The 17912-nt window shown below is 43.3% G+C and overlaps 1 protein-coding gene across 5 annotated transcripts in view; it reads left to right on the top strand.

Moving 5' to 3' along the window:
• ATG2B (autophagy related 2B) overlaps positions 1 to 17912 on the top strand; it is a 74038-nt gene that overhangs the window by 47144 nt on the left and 8982 nt on the right. For 3 of the 5 annotated variants that reach the window (XM_030319914.1, XM_030319916.1, XM_030319913.1), the window contains exons 29-40: positions 765 to 906; positions 2649 to 2851; positions 4086 to 4312; positions 4988 to 5096; positions 6023 to 6217; positions 6909 to 7010; positions 12562 to 12640; positions 12949 to 13156; positions 16081 to 16150; positions 16517 to 16599; positions 17156 to 17277; positions 17530 to 17684. In XM_030319914.1, coding sequence (XP_030175774.1) covers positions 765 to 906; positions 2649 to 2851; positions 4086 to 4312; positions 4988 to 5096; positions 6023 to 6217; positions 6909 to 7010; positions 12562 to 12640; positions 12949 to 13156; positions 16081 to 16150; positions 16517 to 16599; positions 17156 to 17277; positions 17530 to 17684 — 1695 coding nt within the window. Of the gene's footprint in view, positions 1 to 764; positions 907 to 2648; positions 2852 to 4085; positions 4313 to 4987; positions 5097 to 6022; positions 6218 to 6908; positions 7011 to 10297; positions 11077 to 12561; positions 12641 to 12948; positions 13157 to 16080; positions 16151 to 16516; positions 16600 to 17155; positions 17278 to 17529; positions 17685 to 17912 lie in introns of those variants that run through there. The other 2 variants (XM_030319915.1, XM_030319917.1) reach the window with 2 other exon arrangements.

Below are 17912 nucleotides of genomic sequence, written 5' to 3'. Positions count from 1 at the left end.
GGGATGCTTCTACCCTTCATTTGTGTTACACTTCTGTTTTTGACTCCTTGCTCCTGCTATATTCCCACCGATAAGAAGGTGATTCGTGACACTCCCTCTCTACTGTTTATTCTCTTTTTAAAAACATTCTCCGGTTTACTAAAAGTTACTTTAAATTATCCCTTTCAAATGAGATCTTTCCAGTTCAGAGTCCTGCTCCCATTTGAAAAGCGTGATCTGGAGGTAATGAATGCACAGTTCACTGACCAAAATGGTTAAGCTCCCTGCTGGAGATGAGCCCCCAGAATCCCCATTCAGTAGGTTTCCCCTCCTGTGTGCCCCCTGCTGACCTTGGACAGATGTCCAGTCATCCCAAGACCTGAGGCTCTGATCTGCAGCGGCTTTTGGTGTCAAAGGGGCGAGCCTTGTTGTAGCTGCCAGATCTGAGCAGATCTAACTCTGCAGAGAGACTCCCTCTCCCCCAGCCTCACTGCAGTATTTTTATCCTGTCTCTTCTAATGTGCTGTCTCTTCACGACCCCAGTTCACTGTGCTGGCTGGGACGTGATGGCATATTTATTTCTGTTTGCCAGTAGTTGTCAGGGTGATGGTGATGATGGTAAAAACGTAAGACGTAAGCGCTGCCGAGCAGAATGTGGAACACTGCCTGCGTTCCTGCTTCCGGTGTGTTTGCAAAATGTAGTGTATTTCCGGGACAAAATCATGCTAAGTCATTTGCTTCTTAGAGCATTTTCGGTTATTTTTAATTAGGCTTTTTGGCTGTAGGTAGATTCCGGTGGCCGCTCATCCTCACGAGGCCCAGTACTTCCAGAAGCAGATCAACAGATGCTACGGGATTTGATGAGTGATGCTATGGAGGAGCTTGACCTGCAGCAGGCCACTGCGTCTGCACAAGGCCAGTCTAACGGTACGATGGGCCCGGCCTTCTTCCCCCAGGAACTTCGGGGTCGTAGTTGAGCCTTACGTTATTTGTACGCATATACATTCTTCAGCAAGTAACTTAGTAACGAAAAGACAAGTCTGAGTTTGGGTGGATATTTATTAGTCAATCAGCTTGTGTTTATCGAGTGTCTAGTAGATAAACGACACTGGCCGGGGTGTTGTGGGGGACACAGATTAAACGGAAAACGGAGCTTATCTTTTCTGTTGGCGTAGAGTTTCGTAAAACAGATCGGCACTAAACCAAACTGATGCTCTTACTTAGAACGATTGAGAAACGACATGAGAAAGAGCTTCAGAAAGTGTCACCATCCCCCAACTGCTGTTCAGGAGGGATGGGAACCATCTCATTAGACTTCAGTGCAAGTGACATGAATTGGCTTTTCAAGAGTGGACGGGGTTTAGGTATGTGGAAGGGAGAGGAGGTAATCTTGGCAGGATCATGAACATTGACAGAGGCACGGAAGCACGCACAAGCCTTAATTATCTCACAGCCCAGGCGGTTACTGGAGCGCAAGCTCCCTTCTCATTGAAAAGAATTGGCCGGTAAAGGTGGAGAGGCGGGGAGGAACCAGCCGGTGAGAGAGCCTTGATAGCCAGACTGAAGCATCTAAATACTTTGAAGCATCCATCTAAAAAGTGTTTGTTTTCTAATTGGATGAACGTAGTCATTTCTACATATTCTAAAATCTTAATTTTAAAAGATTATCTCCTGGTGTTAGAAAAGTTTAGCGTTAAATGTTGCTTTCGTTCTAATTTAGAATAAATTAGAACTCAGGAAACAAACAGGAACTTTTAGCTTCCTGTGTGTGCTACATTATCTGTAATAAACATTAGCAGCTAACCTCCTTATGTGGGAAAGAATATTTCACGAATATTTACTGGACAGCTTCAGTATTCAGTAAGTGCACAGGCACTTACAAGGGATGAGTAACTTAGAAGAATTTAAAATCTGGTCTGGGAGCCTCTTGAGGCTAAAATGGCACTTTATCCATCTTCGCGTTCTCCATCCATCCAGTGGTTGGAATGACTGGAGAAAGATACGTGGGAGAAATGCATAAAAACGTACGTTCACATTCAGGTTTGGCGCACGTGCGGTCTTTTGTGAACTTCACGTTGACAGGGCTACCTGAGAACAGGTGTCCCGTTGGGCTATCCAGCACCGGATGAAGTAGCCCGTCCGTCACACGGCACCACTCCCTGGCCGAAAACCGCGTGGCCGCTGTTTCCAACCCACCCCCCTCCAGAAGCAGAGATTTCCTGTAGTCTTTAGGGGGGGGATGGCCATACATAACCACTTTCCCTCCCCTTGCGTTATTGTCCCAGAAGCTTCTTCCAGAGCTCCACCCACAGGACAGAGCTGTTCATATGAAAATCTGGCTTTAACGAACCTCCAGTCAACACTAATCAGCTGCTGCCGAATTTCTGAGCTTCACTGATGCCAAATAACTAAGAGGAGACTGTCTATGACTTTATGAGACCGTCGTTCACTGTTTGCTTGGAGAACATCAAACTTATTGTCAGTTTCCTTAGTAGTGGCCAGAGGGTTATTGTCAGACAGAAATGAGATATGGCCGGTGAAAACATTCAACATAGTGTGCAGCTGACATGTGGTTAAAATGGTTACCAAGCATTATTGTCGATGTTTCAAAATGTGCCAAAATTGAGTGTTTTCTTTTTTTTTTTTTGGTTTTTGTTTGTTTTACCTAGGTGTTTTGAATGAAAAATCTCAGATTCAGGAGCCATGTTGTTCAGACCTCTTCCTGTTTCCAGATGAGAGTGGGAACGTGTCTCAGGAGCCCGGCCCTGCTTACACCTCGTTCACACACCACCTGATCAGTGATGCAATGACAGGTGCTCCCACTGAGAATGACGACTTTTGCATTCTTTTTGCACCAAGAGCAACTATTCAGGTAATAAATGGATCATGTAACTGAGGCCTTAAGGTAGTGTTACAAGTAAAATTGACCAAAGGGTACCTGAAAAAGAGTCTTTAGGTTTTAACTCTTTGTAGTTGAGAATGACTTCATTTTGTAATTATTGAGGCTTTGCAAATGTTTGCTATACTTCACTATTTCTATGACACATTTCTCAGAAACTCAGAGAAGAACGCTCTATGTTTGCAAAATTTTCTACATAGATTATTAAGCTGCAGATGTTGTGTGTAGTAAGATAGCTCTTCAGAGTATTAAAGTGGCAGAAAGGAGTGCTATCTAGAGTTGCTAGTCCAAGAATTGGGAAAGGTAAGATCTGGTTTGTGTGAAGGCTGATGGATGGTTGATACATATCATTTCCATGTTAGAGTCATGCTCACATTAATGTATTTATTTTTAATGTTTATTTTGAAAGAGAGGGAACGAGTTGGGGAGGGGCAGAGAGAGAGAGAGAGAGAGAGAGAGAGAGAGAGAGAATATCCCAAGCAGGCTCTGCACTGTTAGCTCAGAGCCTAATGTGGAGCTTGATCTCACGAACCGTGAAATCATGACCTGAGCCGAAATCGAGAGTCATAGGCTTAAGTGGCTGAGCCACCCATGTGCCCCAGAGAGTCATGCTCATATTTAAAAAGGATGGTCTGGATTTAATGAATCCACAGTTTACTAAAATGGGTAAGCATTGGTGCTGAAATGGAACTTTATGCATCACCATTTAGTGTATATATGTGTTAAACTGCTCAGTAGTGACTTGGCAGTTAAGTGTATTTGTTTTACTACATCCTGGGAAACTAAAAGGCAGTCAAACTCTCAACAAGTTCATTATTAGGATCATGGTAATTTGGTCAGCATGTTGAAGTACGTTAAGTTTGAAATGTAATATTGACTTTGAATTAGAGAACTATACAGCCCCCTCCACATACACACAGATAGACACTTGCTATATCTGTGCCTTTTTTATTATCAAACAAATAGTAAAAGCCAAACTGAAGACTATAAACATTTTTTATGGAATGATTTACGTAGAACAGAAAGTCCATTTTATGGTTAATGCAGAGTATCCAACGTGGTGATTACTACATTGTAACTAGCCCCGTTTTGTATATTGAAATTATTGTTAAAAAGAATGCAGAATCAAGAAATCTTGAGATAAGCAGCGTAATCAGTGGTTTCTACTGCGACAAGATAGGATGTGTTCCCTGTTTCTTTGTTGTAGGAGAAGGAAGAAGAACCAATTGTAAAAATAATGGTTGATGATGCAATTGTAATAAGAGAGAATTATTTTAGCCAGCCCATTAAGAAGACAGATACAAGCAAAGCCCCATTGCACTTTCCCATCCCTGTCGTCCGGTATGTTGTTAAAGAAGTCTCTCTTGTTTGGCATCTTTATGGAGGAAAGGATTTTGGAACAGTCCCTCCTACTTCTCCGGCTAAAAGTTATATGTAAGTTGATTTCTACAAGAAGTTTTCTTGTTTCTACAAGTTTCTACAAAAACTTACTAGAAGTTTTTTGGTTTTTTTACAGGCCACTCTGTTCTTTTCACAGCATACGTAGAATTTGTCATTTTAAGGAGTATTAATAAAGTAGTATTGAAAACTATGTAATTTAAGTTACTCCTTTAATATAAAAGCTCTTCATTTGTAAACTTATTCGCATTGTTTGTATGTTTACCAAACTAAGGCAACTTAAGTGATTTCCATTCAGCACAATTTGGGGGCACCTACCCTGTGCCAGAGCCTGTGTTAGAGGCACATTCACCAAAATGAATAAGACCCAGGCCCTGGCCTCCATTCAGAAGGACCGTTATGTGAGCAGGTGAGGGCAGTGCCGTAAAGCCTGTGCCTCAGGAGGCAGGGACCATGTGTGCCCTTGACTCTCTCGGGCATCCCGCTGGGTGCTAGGCTAGGGCTCGAGGCTCCTGAAGTACTTGTTAAACGTGTGTTTGGCTTTGACACATAGAAATACAGTTTGTGGCAACATGTTGATGGTTCTATAATCTTAATTTTCTCTTTTTATCTTACTGTTTTTCCTGAGGTCATTCATTGCCTTTCTTTGAATATTCCTGCAACAAAAGGTTTTGTTGTTGTTGCTGTCGTTTGTTCTTTCTCCATTTATAGCAGTCCTCACAGCTCACCTTCTCACACACCCACGAGGCATGGACGTAACATGGTGTGTGGGGGAAAAGGAAGAAACCATGACTTTTTAATGGAAATACAGTTAAGCAAGGTGAGATGGCAGTTTGAAGGAAAAAAGCCCCTGAAGTGGGAGCATTAATGGGGGTTTGGAGTCACGCCCCCACCTTGTGTTCTTGAGCCACCAGCCCCACGCCTCTGGATTGGAAAAGTGCAAGGGGTCCTGTAAAACTTTTACCTCTTTTTCTTTCTTAAATGTTCTGAGAAGTTTGAGGGGTTTTGTGTTTTCCCAGGCTTTCCCTAGAGGAGTGTCTCTCAGAGTTGAGCAGGGGTCAGAAGCACCTTGAGGGCTTGTTAAAACACAGGTTGCTGGGCCCCAGAGTTTCTGATCCAGTAGGTCTGAGGTGGGGCCCGTGAATTTGCATTTTTAATGAGTCCCCAGGCGATTCTGATAACTCCCTTTTCCAGGCCCACACTTGGGGAACCACTGCCTTTGAGTGTCTGTCCACGTGAGAGGGTCTGCCGTTGGATGGCACCTCTGTGAGTCCCTCGTGAATGTCAGGGACCAGTATGTTCAGGCCACCAATGACATTATATGCATTTAATCCTTTCAGCTTGTCTGGGATTGTGCCCAGTGCCATATATTAGGGTACTTAACATAGGAATATTGTAGTGAGGATCGTCCCCCCCGCCTCCCTCTTTGGGACTTGAACCCTGCATGCATTGATTCCCTTTCAAGCAATTTCACAGGTACGCAAGGTGCTGATCGTGTGTGTTACTCCTGTTGAGGGTTTTGCCTGAAAAGGATAGGGAGTTTGCCAAGATCAAATAAGAAATGTCAGTCAAGCTTATCCTTGTCGGGGACACATAGATCAATAAATACGTGAACAAATAAAGAACTGTTATGTTCTCCGAAAGTGAGAATTCAAAAAATGGTGAGGGATATTTTGCATTTGAAAGAGGAATTCTAATTTGAATAAAAAGTAAAAAATTGCTGTGTGTTCCTTCTTGGCTGTGAAGGTGAAGTTTCAGCACGAGGTCTACCCCCCTTGCAAGCCGGAATGCGAGTCCAGCCTCTTAGAGCACCCAGTCTCCCGGCAGGTGTTCATCGTGCAGGATCTTGAAATTCGAGATCGTCTGGCAACATCACAAATGAATAAGTTTTTGTACCTGTATTGCAGTAAAGAGATGCCTCGAAAAGCTCATTCCAACATGGTAAGATTTAAGACCTCCTATTTTCTGTCATTATATTAGTTTTGGAAAAGTGTTTTTATTATATCTAACTGCAGATTCAGACTGGGGAAATTGCTGGGTTGGTTTTTTTTTTTTTTTTTTTTTTTTCATTTTAACATGAAAATCCCTTTTAAATGTGCTGCTTAAAGTTTTATGTTTTAAAAATTATTTTACACGTCACTTGGAGGGTCCGTTAATTATAATTGCCAGTATATTGATGCCTGAGGAAAACCAGAAGTCCATAGTGATCTACACAGAATATTTAGTGTTGCTGGAAGCTGGAAATGTTCCAGATTTCGAACACTTTGCAAGTTTTAGTGGAATAGAAATGATTCGCTCAGGCTCGCTGGAAGAAAACGTCATAGCAGCCATCTTTGGAGTATGGCTGTAGTCAGCTTCAGGGGCCCAGCAAACCCCCAGGAGACGACACCGTCACCCGCATCTTGTCCACTAAGGAGAATCCATACCTCTCATGAGATGCTTCAGGGAGCGTGTGACCCAGAAAAGTCTGAGTCAGGCTCTTAAGGGAAAAGGTCAACAACTCCACTTCTAGTTCTCGTGTCAGAAAGAGAAATGGGATTTTTTTTTTTCTTTTCTTTTCTGTTTGTCCTTTTTAAATGAAAACCAGGTTGTAATGTCATGGGTGGGGGGGAATGTTTTTCTCCTCTCGTAGTTGACAGTGAAAGCGTTACATGTGCGCCCGGAGTCTGGCAGGTCACCGCAGGAATGCTGCCTAAGAGTGTCACTGATGCCACTTCGCCTCAATATTGACCAGGTTTGTACCGCAAACATTCTTGAGGGAGTTGAGATTTTAAAAATGTCCCGCATCCGGAAGAAGAGGTTCAATTTAGGAGAATTAAAATGTTTACGATTTCACTTTTACGGAAGTTGCGTAGCTGAAGCAGAGTTCTGCTGGTGAGGAGCAGGGCGGACTCATTAGGCGTTTGGGACCTGCTCTGTTGGTGGGTAAACGTTCGATGTTATTCCCTGTCTCCTCGTCGCGTGCGTGCCGCAGCACTGAGTACCTGCTTCCCACGCTCTCATCCTCACATACACACGCTTGTGCAGGTACATGGGTGTTTTCAGGGAGTGTTAAAGGACTCCCTCCTATCTGTGATTGAAAGATAAGAGCGGTTGTGTCTTTTTTATTTTTTTTAATTAAAATTTTTTTAATGTTCATTTTTTAAAAATTTTTTTTTAACGTTTATTTATTTTTGAGACAGAGAAACAGCATGAACGGCGGAGGGGCAGAGAGAGAGGGAGACACAGAATCGGAAGCAGGCTCCAGGCTCTGAGCCATCAGCCCAGAGCCCGACGCGGGGCTCGAACTCGCAGACCGCGAGATCGTGACCTGAGCTGAAGTCGGACGCCTAACCGACTGAGCTACCCAGGCGCCCCTGTTTATTCATTTTTGAGAGAGAAATAGAGCATGAGTGGGGGAGGGGCAGAGAGAGAGAAGGAGACGCAGAATCCAAAGCCGGTTCCAGGCTCTGAGCGGGTGACACAGAGCCCCATGCGGGGCTCGAGCTCAAGAACCCGCGAGATGATGACCGGAGCCAAAGTCGGGACGTTTGACTGACTGAGCCACCCAGGCGCCCCATGAGTGGTTTTGTCTTAACCGCCGCACCTGGAAGAGAATTCCTACTGCCCTGGGCAGAGTGGCAGATCACTAAATTGGTACCTAAAGAGATCACACGCAGCAGAGATTTGTGGAAAAACATAAAGAAATGCACTTTGCCATGTTTTAGCAAGCATCCCATCAAATTATTGCGGGTTTTGTGTTGACTCGGCTGTGTAGAACCTGGCCGGCACCTCTTGGGCACACTCGTTCAAGGTGCACAACCACGTGGTGCTTCAGAGGCGTGCGGCCTGGCGGTGCGGGGCCCGGGCTCAGGGTTTGCATCTCGGTTCTCTTGTCCTGGTTGTGTGGCTCCGGGCACGTTGTTTCTCCGTGCCTCTGTTTCTTGGCTGGTAGAATCCAAGTAATGGATGTAGCATCAGTTGTAAAAATGAAGATTGAATAAGATAGTGAGCGTTAAATATTTAGCTTCGTGCCTGGCGCATGGTGTTAAAGGTCTGTTGTTCTTACTAACCGAAGCACGTGACAACAGAGAAAATAAATGGAGTTGTTAGAATAGCCTGCTTTTGAAATAACAAAACTGTCCCGTCCCAGCCTACATTGCTGTGAGCTCAGGTTTGAAGTAGAGAGTATGTGGGACAGCATTATTGGTTTGCTTAAGTAGTATGGATTGAATAATGGTGACTTATCTAAATAAGTAGCAGATATTTCAGGAATAATGTATCAATATTTATATCATAAAATACAGGCATTTCTCAGAAAAGTCTCGTGAAGCGCAGAAGTTCAGCACAGCTTTACATCGATACTGGTCGTTTCTGAGCTGGGACGGTCCTGCTGATGCGCACTTGAGATTTATGTTCTCTCGTTAGGAGAAGAATATCTTTGCATACCTGTATTTTAATTTGGTCCATCCATACATTGGCCTGTATTGGAATAGGAATACAATGAAGTATTTATGGGAAGTTTGATCCGTGGAACTCACCAGCCTGACCAAGAATTTGTGCGAGATGCGTCTTTATAGCATGACTTTGCCAGACTTGGCCCGGTTTCCTTTAATATGCTTTTTTCTTTAATAGTGGGCTTAATTTCTTACTCAGAGCTATAAAGCATTGTGATTTTGAAATGGGAAAATATTAACTGTTGAGAAAACAGAAATAACTGTTATGGTGTAACTGAGGAGTAGCAGGAAATAATTCCCCAAGATGTGAACCCTAGGAGAACACAGCCATGCTCCCAAGTGTTGGGGAGGGATTCACTGCGCCGACCCCCCCCCCCCCCACCTTAGTTTGAGATAGCAAATGGTCATCTGGATAGAAAACCAATTACTCGCATTCTCCATGTTTTCTTTTGAAAACAAATCAGTTGAACGACTGTGCTTTGAGTAATATTTTTCTCAGCCAACATATCTCTGACTTTATTAACTGGATCAAGTATGAAAGCCACACACTGTTTTCTCACGTTTTCAAAAAGCTGCATTGCCGTTGAAGTTCAGTGCCATTGCTTCCAAAGCTCGGTGTACCCGTAAGGCAGGCAGGATACCAGGCGGAAGGGGTGGTTTTCGTCTGGGGGAGGGTAAGTAGATGATGACGGTCGTGTAAGTCGGCAGTTTGGGATCTGAAATATGAAGAGGCCAGATTGCCTGACTCTCCTAGTCTGGGATCCATTTCAGTGTCTCACTGCCTGGAAATGTGCATAGGGAAGACATGCTTATTAACCCCAGACCATCTGCTGGATGCCAGCCTTGTCCCAGCTTCTGTGCTAAGATGTTGGAGATATGAAGCTAGGCAAACACCCATCCTCAAAGACCTCTGTCCGGGGCGGTGGGGGTGGGGGGAGGACCAACATAAAACAGAGGACTTTTTAAACACCCTGTGGTGAGTACAAGTGGTAAAGATAGGCAGAGCATGTTACACCCCAGCAGAAAGGGCTCCTTAGCCGTCTGGGAGTTTAGAAGAGTGTGGAGGGTAATCAGGAAAGGCTTTCTGGAGGAGGTGACACTTGAGATGTGTCCTAAGGAATGCAGTGGAGTTAGTCACACGAAGCTTTTTGTAAAGGCATCGAGGGTCTAGTTCAGGGTGTGAGAGGACGTGTGAGGCCATTCTGGTAAGGTGAGTTTGTGCTTGGCTGAGGTTGGAAACGGTGAATACATGGCAGGGCCAGTTTGCATATTGGTGTTTTTTTTTTTAGCATCATTGCTTGGTTGCCTGAGTATGACATGAAAATTAATTATTTTAACACTTTAAGTCATATTGTACTGTTAATATCTTGTATCATAGCACCTTAAAGCTAGAATAACTATAGTCTGTTTGCAAAAATAATAAACCAAGTTTTTTTTAAACTTTTAAGAAATTGATTGTATGGAGGTATAATTTGCGTACAGTAAAGTGCCAGGATATTAGGTGTACCGTTGGAGCGTGACTAAGATACACACGTGAGTAACTACTACACCAGTTGAAATAGAGCACATTTTCTGTTCCGTCCAGAGTCCCCCCGGGCCCCTTTGCAGTCGGTCTCCACCAGTAGCCATTGACCTCCTTCCCGTCCCTGCGGGGTCAGCCTTCCTGTCCCACTACTTCGTGTGAGTGGAAATGTATTTGGCTTCCCGTGCCACGCGCTCCCTCTGTGCTGAGGCAGGTCTGTTCATTTCTGTTCAGTCTGTTCCCCTTTATTGCCGAGTACGGATCTCACCGTATGGCTGTACCACAATATGTGTATCCGTTTACTTACTGATTTACATTTGCGTGGTTTTCTCGGTTTTGGCTCTGATAAATAGAGCTGTTATGAAGTTAGTGTACAAATCTTCTTGTGGATCTGGGTTTCCATTCGTGTTGGGTATTGTAAACAATTTCCAGGTCACGAGGCAGATGTGTGTTTAACTCTTGTGAGAAGCTGCCTGTTCCCCGCAGCGGTTACGCCATCGTATGCCCCCGCTGCAGCAGGTGAGAGCTGCCTCTTCTTCACACTCTGGCCAAACTTGGTGTTGTGTGTTGAACTGTCTTATTTGGTGTTCATTGTGGTTATAATTTGGATTTCCCCTGATGATGGTGCTAAGCATCTCTTCATGTGCTGCTTTGACATTTGTACACTTATTTGTGAAGAGTCTGTTTCTGGCTAGTTTTAAAATCAGGTTTTATCGAGTTGTAAAGAGTAGCATAAATAACAAAATCAAAACTTCTGAGAACATTGAAACGCTGGTGATTAGTACTCCTTTTCTGTTTTGTGCATTTGTAGTAAAAATGGATAAAAGCCGCTGTCTCTGTAGTCTTCCTTTTTTAAAAAAAAATGTTTGAGAGAGCGAGAGAGAGAGCACGTGGCACAGGGGAGGGGCAGAGAGAGAGAGTGAGTCCCAAGCAGGCTCTGTGCTGTTAACACAGAGCACGACGTGAGGCTCAAGCTCAGGTTCTGCAAGATCGTGACCTGAGTCGAGGTCAAGAGTCAGATGCTTCACCGACTGAGCCGCTCAGGTGCCCCTTTTAGAGCATATTTTTACCTAGAGTTTTCTCTTACTAGTATTTTTTTTTTTTTGAAGGCAGTCATGGAGTCAAAGCATTTATAGTGTTAAAATATCGCCATCTAGCGGTCCAATAATGACAGGTAACATTTAGGTTAACTTTGTTAACATCTAGTTCTCGATACACGTGTATATTAAATGTGTGTATATATACATACGTGTATCTGCATATTATTATGTAATGTAAATAACAAGAAGTCATATACGTGTGTAAAGCATAATAAAATAATGAACCAATCATGAACCGACTACCCTACTGCAGAACCAGAATATTTCCATAAGTAGCTGCTTATTCTTCAGCCCCATCCTTCAGTCTCCCATATGCCATGTTACCTAGGAAAATACCTTTCTAACTTCCATCATTTATACTTCTGGTGAATGTGGTTACTAGTTGATCAGATCCCTTGGAATTACCAAACTTTTGGTATGCCACCAAATATTGTGCCCTGTAATTGACTGTCACATCGCTTTTTCTGGTGCGATATTAACGTGTTATATTTATTTAGGATTTTTCCAAAGGCAAGGGAAGAATTAGAAAGAAGAGGCTCAGGCATTTCATTTTCATATTTTCCAAAATGGATTTGTTGGTTTGAGGGAGGGAGGTAAAATGTGGCTGCTAATAATGGGCAAATACGGTTTATTCAGATGACATCAAGACAGGCCTGTGCATTTTTGTTACTATATAATTTCAGAAGAGACCATACTGAGTGGGCTTACTGATTCTGAGTGCCCTGTTCCAGGAAGAACATGTATTAAGGCAGCATAACGTGGCAGTAAAGGCAACATTAAGACAGTGAGAACTTGTGCAGCCCCAGCTGTTGCTCGTATCGGTATTACCACCACCGCCGGTTTGCGGTGAGAACTAGTGTTGAAGACTGAGAATGCTGTATTTCCAAGAAAACTAAAATTTGTTTTGATTCAGAAATAGCTATGTAATTTTTAACCCCTCTGTGTCTTAATTTTCACATTTGATTTTCTCAGGGTTGGGAGAATTAACAGAATGTGTGTGTGTGTGTGTGTGTGTGTGTGTGTGTGTGTGAGAGAGAGAGAGAGAGAATGAGAGAGAGAGAGAATGAGAGAGAGAGAGAGAAAAAGGAGCAATGCCTGACACAGTAAAAATTGTAGATGAATAAGAAGTCAAATATGGGACTGTAAGACACTCTGCTTTTTAGTTTTAGAATCAATCTGCCTTTCCCTTCCCTTCCCTTTGGTTATAATTGCATCTTTTCATTTTAGGACGCTTTGTTCTTCCTGAAGGATTTCTTCACGAGTCTTTCGACAGAAGTAGAGCTTCTCATGGCTCCAGATCCAGAAGGTATTAAATATGTGTAGTTTGAAAATGTCTATAACAAGTGCTTGGATTGATTTGTTCTGAGGCCTATTTGAGAGTGTATTTCCAGTCTTCGTTCCGATTTATATAAGTGTGTTTTGTGTGTGTTTTTCATATTTCGCGAAGGTAGTATATGTGAAAGTGACATCTTAAAAGGCGGAAGTCCGTTTTCTCTGTAGCGGTAATTGTGTTTATTAAGTGAAACATAGCAACACAAGTTGCAGCTACCTGGATTTTCAGCGGGTGCTCTGAAGAAGCACAGCGGGTCTTCAGTGTGCACGTTACCTTTGCAGTTAAGAAGTCTCCTGGAGCTGACGTCACCTGCAGTTTGCCGAGGCATTTAAGCACCTCAAAGGAGCCAAATCTCGTTCTTTCTTTCCCTGGGCCGAAGCAGCCTTCCCAGAACACCAGTGTCAGCTCCGTGGAAGTGGTTAACAGGGAGGAACAGAAGGACTTCTCAGCTGAAGAAGCAGCAGTTAGTGATCAGCCTGTGTTTTTTAGGTAAATCACTTAATTTGGATAACAAGTAAAGCTATTTTAGACTTTTGAAGGTTTATTATTATTATTTAATGTTTATTTTGAGAGAGGGTGCGAAAGCCGGGCTGGTGGGGGTGTGGCAGAAAGAGAGGGAGGGAGAGAGAATCTCAAGCAAACTCTGTGTTGTCAGCGCGGAGCCCGATATGGGGCTCAAACCCACGAACCATGAGATCATGACCTGAGCCAAAATCAAGAGTCGTACGCTCAACCGACTGAGCGCCCCGCCCGCCTCCCCCCGTAACCGCCCCCCCGTGCCTCCCCCCCAAACGCCGCCAGGTGCCCCTGCAGGTTGTTCTCGAATGTGTTCGTGTACCACTCCCTAATCGTGAGATTACGCCAGCTTTTCTGTGCCTGCCAGACCGTCGACTGGTGTGTTTATTTACAGGCGGGCCTCGCGCATCCCGCACCCCTTGATTACACACAGCAGCCCTGGCTCAGGAGCCCTTCCTCCTGATCTTTTCTGGAGCAGGAATGTCCTTTTCCTCTTAGCTGCCGCTTCCCCCTCCTCAGCCCTCTTCCCAGCCCCTGTGATGGCATATTTGCACCTCCTCAAACATGGTGTCCTTTACACACCTTGGCTTCCTGCGCTTCCTCCTCCCACGTGAGAACTTTCTGCGGTTTTCCGTCTGCCCTTCCCCAGCACTGTCCTGTCTCTCCTGACCCTTCGCTCCCCAGCTCAGTCGGCACTGTCAGGAAAGTCCGGTCCCCTGCGCAGCCGCCGTCTGCTGGAGTTACTGCCCCACGGCCCAGCCAGCCGCTCGCACGTCGCAGTTTGTCTTTCGCTTCCTGACCCGTTCGTTCTCCCCGTCTTCCTTCTTTCCCAGCCCTTGATGGTGGGCGTGGAGCCTTGGCTCTTTGGAAGGAGTGAGGATGATGACCAGGCCACCTGTGTTGTGAGGGACTGTCAGCTACTCCCCTCGTTTTCTGTACTGCTGACATCGATGGTCCCCAAGTTCTGTCTTTCTACCTGGACTTCAGGTTACCCTTTGGCTATGGCTCAAAGCAGGCAGTGTAACTATTTTAAAGTGCTTTCATGTTTTATATATCTTGTGTACTCTAGGAACTAGGGAAAAAAATAACCGAATATGAGAATTGGAAGGATCCTGGGAGAGATGATCTCTGGTGGTTCCAGACCTTTCACCATGAAAGAAGGATCTCTTTTATTTTGTTTCTACCAAGAAACTGTGTACCCGAAGTAATCATTTGAATACCGGTTTGTTTTTGTGTGAACACTGGATAACCGGTCCAAAAGAAATTGAATTGTTAACAGTTCTGGCCTAAAAGCAAAGAGGTTGGATGCTTTTTATTTAGTCAGCTTGTGTCGCCTTACTTACTTAAGCAAATGTTTATTTTTATCATTAGACTATTTAAAATTGCTTACAGACTTCTGTGTATACACTCAAAAACTCCTAGAGGGCCTAGGACCCTGGGGTGGTAGTTAGTGGTATAACCCAGATTTCTCCCTTCATAGACGAGGAAGTTAATGCCCAGAGAAGTGAGTTGACTTGCTCAAGACCACACAGTTAGTGGCCAAGTCAAGACCAGAACACAGGTCTTCATCCCAAATCCAGTGCGTTTTCTATGTGATGGCCTGATAGCTCCCCCTCCCCCAACCATTTCATAATACTTACTGAGCTCTTGCTCTGTGTATGCCAGCTCTTGTCCTAGGCACAGTGAACAAAGTAGAGAAAAATCCCTATATAGTTGACATTACAAATAATTAAAATAGATGATTTGTCATATTCTGTGCCATGGGGAAAAAGTGTGGACGGAGGAGGCAGGCGTCAAGGGGCTGTTGCCGAGAAAACCAAATGGAGAAACCACATGGAGATGTGTATTTGGAAGATGGGGGATGACCTGGGATCCCAGGCTCCTTGTAGTGACTGGTGGAAATACAGCACTTCCATTTGACTGTGGGTTAAACTGGGCTTTTGTGGAATGGCTTATGATATAAATGCAGACATTAACTCTGTGGAAAAATTGTGTTTCAAGTCCATTGTGCAGTCCAGCTTGGGGAAGTCCGCTTCTTCTGTTTGAGGTATACCATCGGTATATAATTATGACTTCATTGTCACAGAACTCCCAGTGTCTGTATGTTGATACCCTGTTTATCAGCATTAATTTCAAGAATGCTCACTAAAATCCACCAGCGTAGGTGGCATTTTAAAAATTTAGTGACTTGGGGTGCTTGGGTGGCTCGGTTGGTTGAGCGTCCCGACTCTTCATTTCGGCTCACATCATGATCTCAGGGTCGTGGGATCGAGCACCCTGTCGGGCTCTACGGCGAGTGTGGAGCCTGCTTGACATTCTCTCTCTGCCCCTTCCCCCTGCTCCGCTCTGTCTAAAATAAAAAGTAAAAAATAAAAATTTACTGATGTTTAGGTTCAGAGTTTAAGTTCCTTGCCCACGATCGCATCACATATAACTGGTAAAACTGGAATTCGTGGCTGGGTTTTCTGGCACTTTCTGCTTCACCATGGAGCTTAAATCCCTTACTCTTCTCTTTTTTTTACTTCTTGGTAATGATTATATCATTTGATTTAATCTTGAAGGTTGCTTTTATCAGTTTGTTCCCTGTATAAATGGAGAATATCTGCCAGAGTGAATTTTTCTAAAGTAAACATTATTTAGTAAACTAGGAAAATATTTTTGTGAGGAAAATTTAAGTAAATCTAACGTAGAATATGATAAACATCAGTTAAGTTGTTATATTACCTTAAGAAAAGGTAGAGCTGGCTGAAAGACATTCCCCTTTATTTAGGCTTTGAGATACTTATATCCACATTATTTTGTGGCTTCGTTTTTTATTCTCCAATTGAATAAATTTAACTTCTAATTTCAGCTGTTAGTACTTTTGAATATAAATAACTCCCTTTGTCTGTCTTTAGAGAATTTAGATTCACATCAGAAGTTCCTATTCGACTTGATTATCACGGCAAACACGTGTCAATGGATCAGGTTTGGAAACTTTGTATAAATATACTCTACAAAATTATCTGCTTTGTTTTTTTGTTTTCTAATTATCTCTTTGTTTTTCTTTGTTAGGAGTTAATTTTTAAACCTTTCCCGTCATAGTTTATGTGTGTTTGAAATGATGTGCAAGATTTTAAAATTCTGTTTTTAAAGTAAACGTCATTTAAGAACCCATGAGTACAGTTGTTATAAGTTGTGTCATATGTCCTGTTGTGTATTTTTTTTTGTTGTAAATATTTTAAGTGTTCTAGCTTTATTCGTGAATGAATGTTACTTTGCTTTTCCCAAATAACAACTATTTTAAACGTGAGGTCTCTCAATCTACACATTAATCTGTTTTAAATCCTAAAGGGCACGCTAGCAGGGATCCTGATTGGTCTGGCCCAGTTAAACTGCTCGGAACTGAAGCTGAAGCGCCTTTTCTACCGTCACGGGTAGGTTGGTTTAGTACGTGAGGCTTTACGGTATGGTTACTACAGTTAGTTTACAACAAATTGAATGTTGAGTTTTCTTAAACAAATAATTTAATTACTTTACAGTATTGTCTGCAGAGAGCTCGTTTTTAGAGGACGCTTCCCGATTAGGGGCTACTTTTTATTCTGAGCGAGTACTAGTAGTTTGGACAGAGGAGGATTTTTCAAAAACAGCTATAGTTATTTTTAAATAATTTCCCAAAGTTGTAAATCAGTTTATTTAGCAAAAAGACTGGACATTCATAGCGTGATGGTTCTTAGTAGCTGGGAGCCCTGTAGCAATTTATAGACATTGAATTAATCTGATGCCAGAATAAAATTAATCCCTGGATGCTCGAGAAATTAGAGCAGTGGAAGAACACACTTCTACTGGTTACCTAAGCCTCACAGAAATTACTGATGTTAAGCCAGATTATGTGTGTGTACATACATCCGTGTGTAATATATTCAGACTGAATATCTACAATATCCGAACCTGCAAATCTCTTTTCTGTATACTAATAGTCATTTGCTCTAGCTTGCTAGGTGTTGACAAATTGTTTTCGTATGCCATCACCGAATGGCTCACGGACATTAAGAAGAACCAGCTACCGGGGATCTTGGGAGGCGTTGGGCCTATGCACTCTCTAGTACAATTAGGTGAGTTTCCTTTTTTAATCAAAAGATGATTTATTTTGCCTGATCTGTGATCCTTAACCCTTTTGGAGTTCGTGGATGCCTCTGAGAGTCTTTGTGCGGACCATCTTTCTAGAAAATTCACGTGCGTGGTCCTGCACACCTGTAAGAACACTTGGCCTCCCATTTCAGGTTAAAAACCCCAGGGTGAGAGTGACAGCAGAGACCCGGGCTCCATCGCTCCTCCTGATTTCCCTGTATCGACTGTCGTTCTAGTGCAAGGCCTGAAGGACCTGGTCTGGTTACCCATTGAGCAGTACCGGAAGGACGGGCGCATCGTCAGAGGGTTTCAGAGAGGCGCCGCCTCCTTTGGCACTTCCACAGCGATGGCTGCTCTAGAACTCACAAACAGAATGGTTCAAACCATACAGGTATCTCCCCACAGCCTGCCTTCCTCTGTACAGAGAGGAGGACTTATTGTAAAATGGATGGGGTTTTTTTTTGTTTGCTTTTAAAAGGATATTGTGAAACTATACAAAATGCTGGAGTAGGTATTTTATTTATGATGAGTTAATTTTTTATTTTTTTATTGCTTAACTTTCCGGTGTTAAATAATTAGTAGAATAAAGAAGTGGAATGCCATGTCAAATTTGTTTGCC

The sequence above is a fragment of the Lynx canadensis genome, chromosome B3 (genome assembly GCF_007474595.2).
Source record: "Lynx canadensis isolate LIC74 chromosome B3, mLynCan4.pri.v2, whole genome shotgun sequence".
NCBI classification, from domain to species: domain Eukaryota; kingdom Metazoa; phylum Chordata; class Mammalia; order Carnivora; family Felidae; genus Lynx; species Lynx canadensis.
Note: the sequence above shows the minus strand (reverse complement) of the source record. Positions and strands in the feature narration are given on the sequence as shown.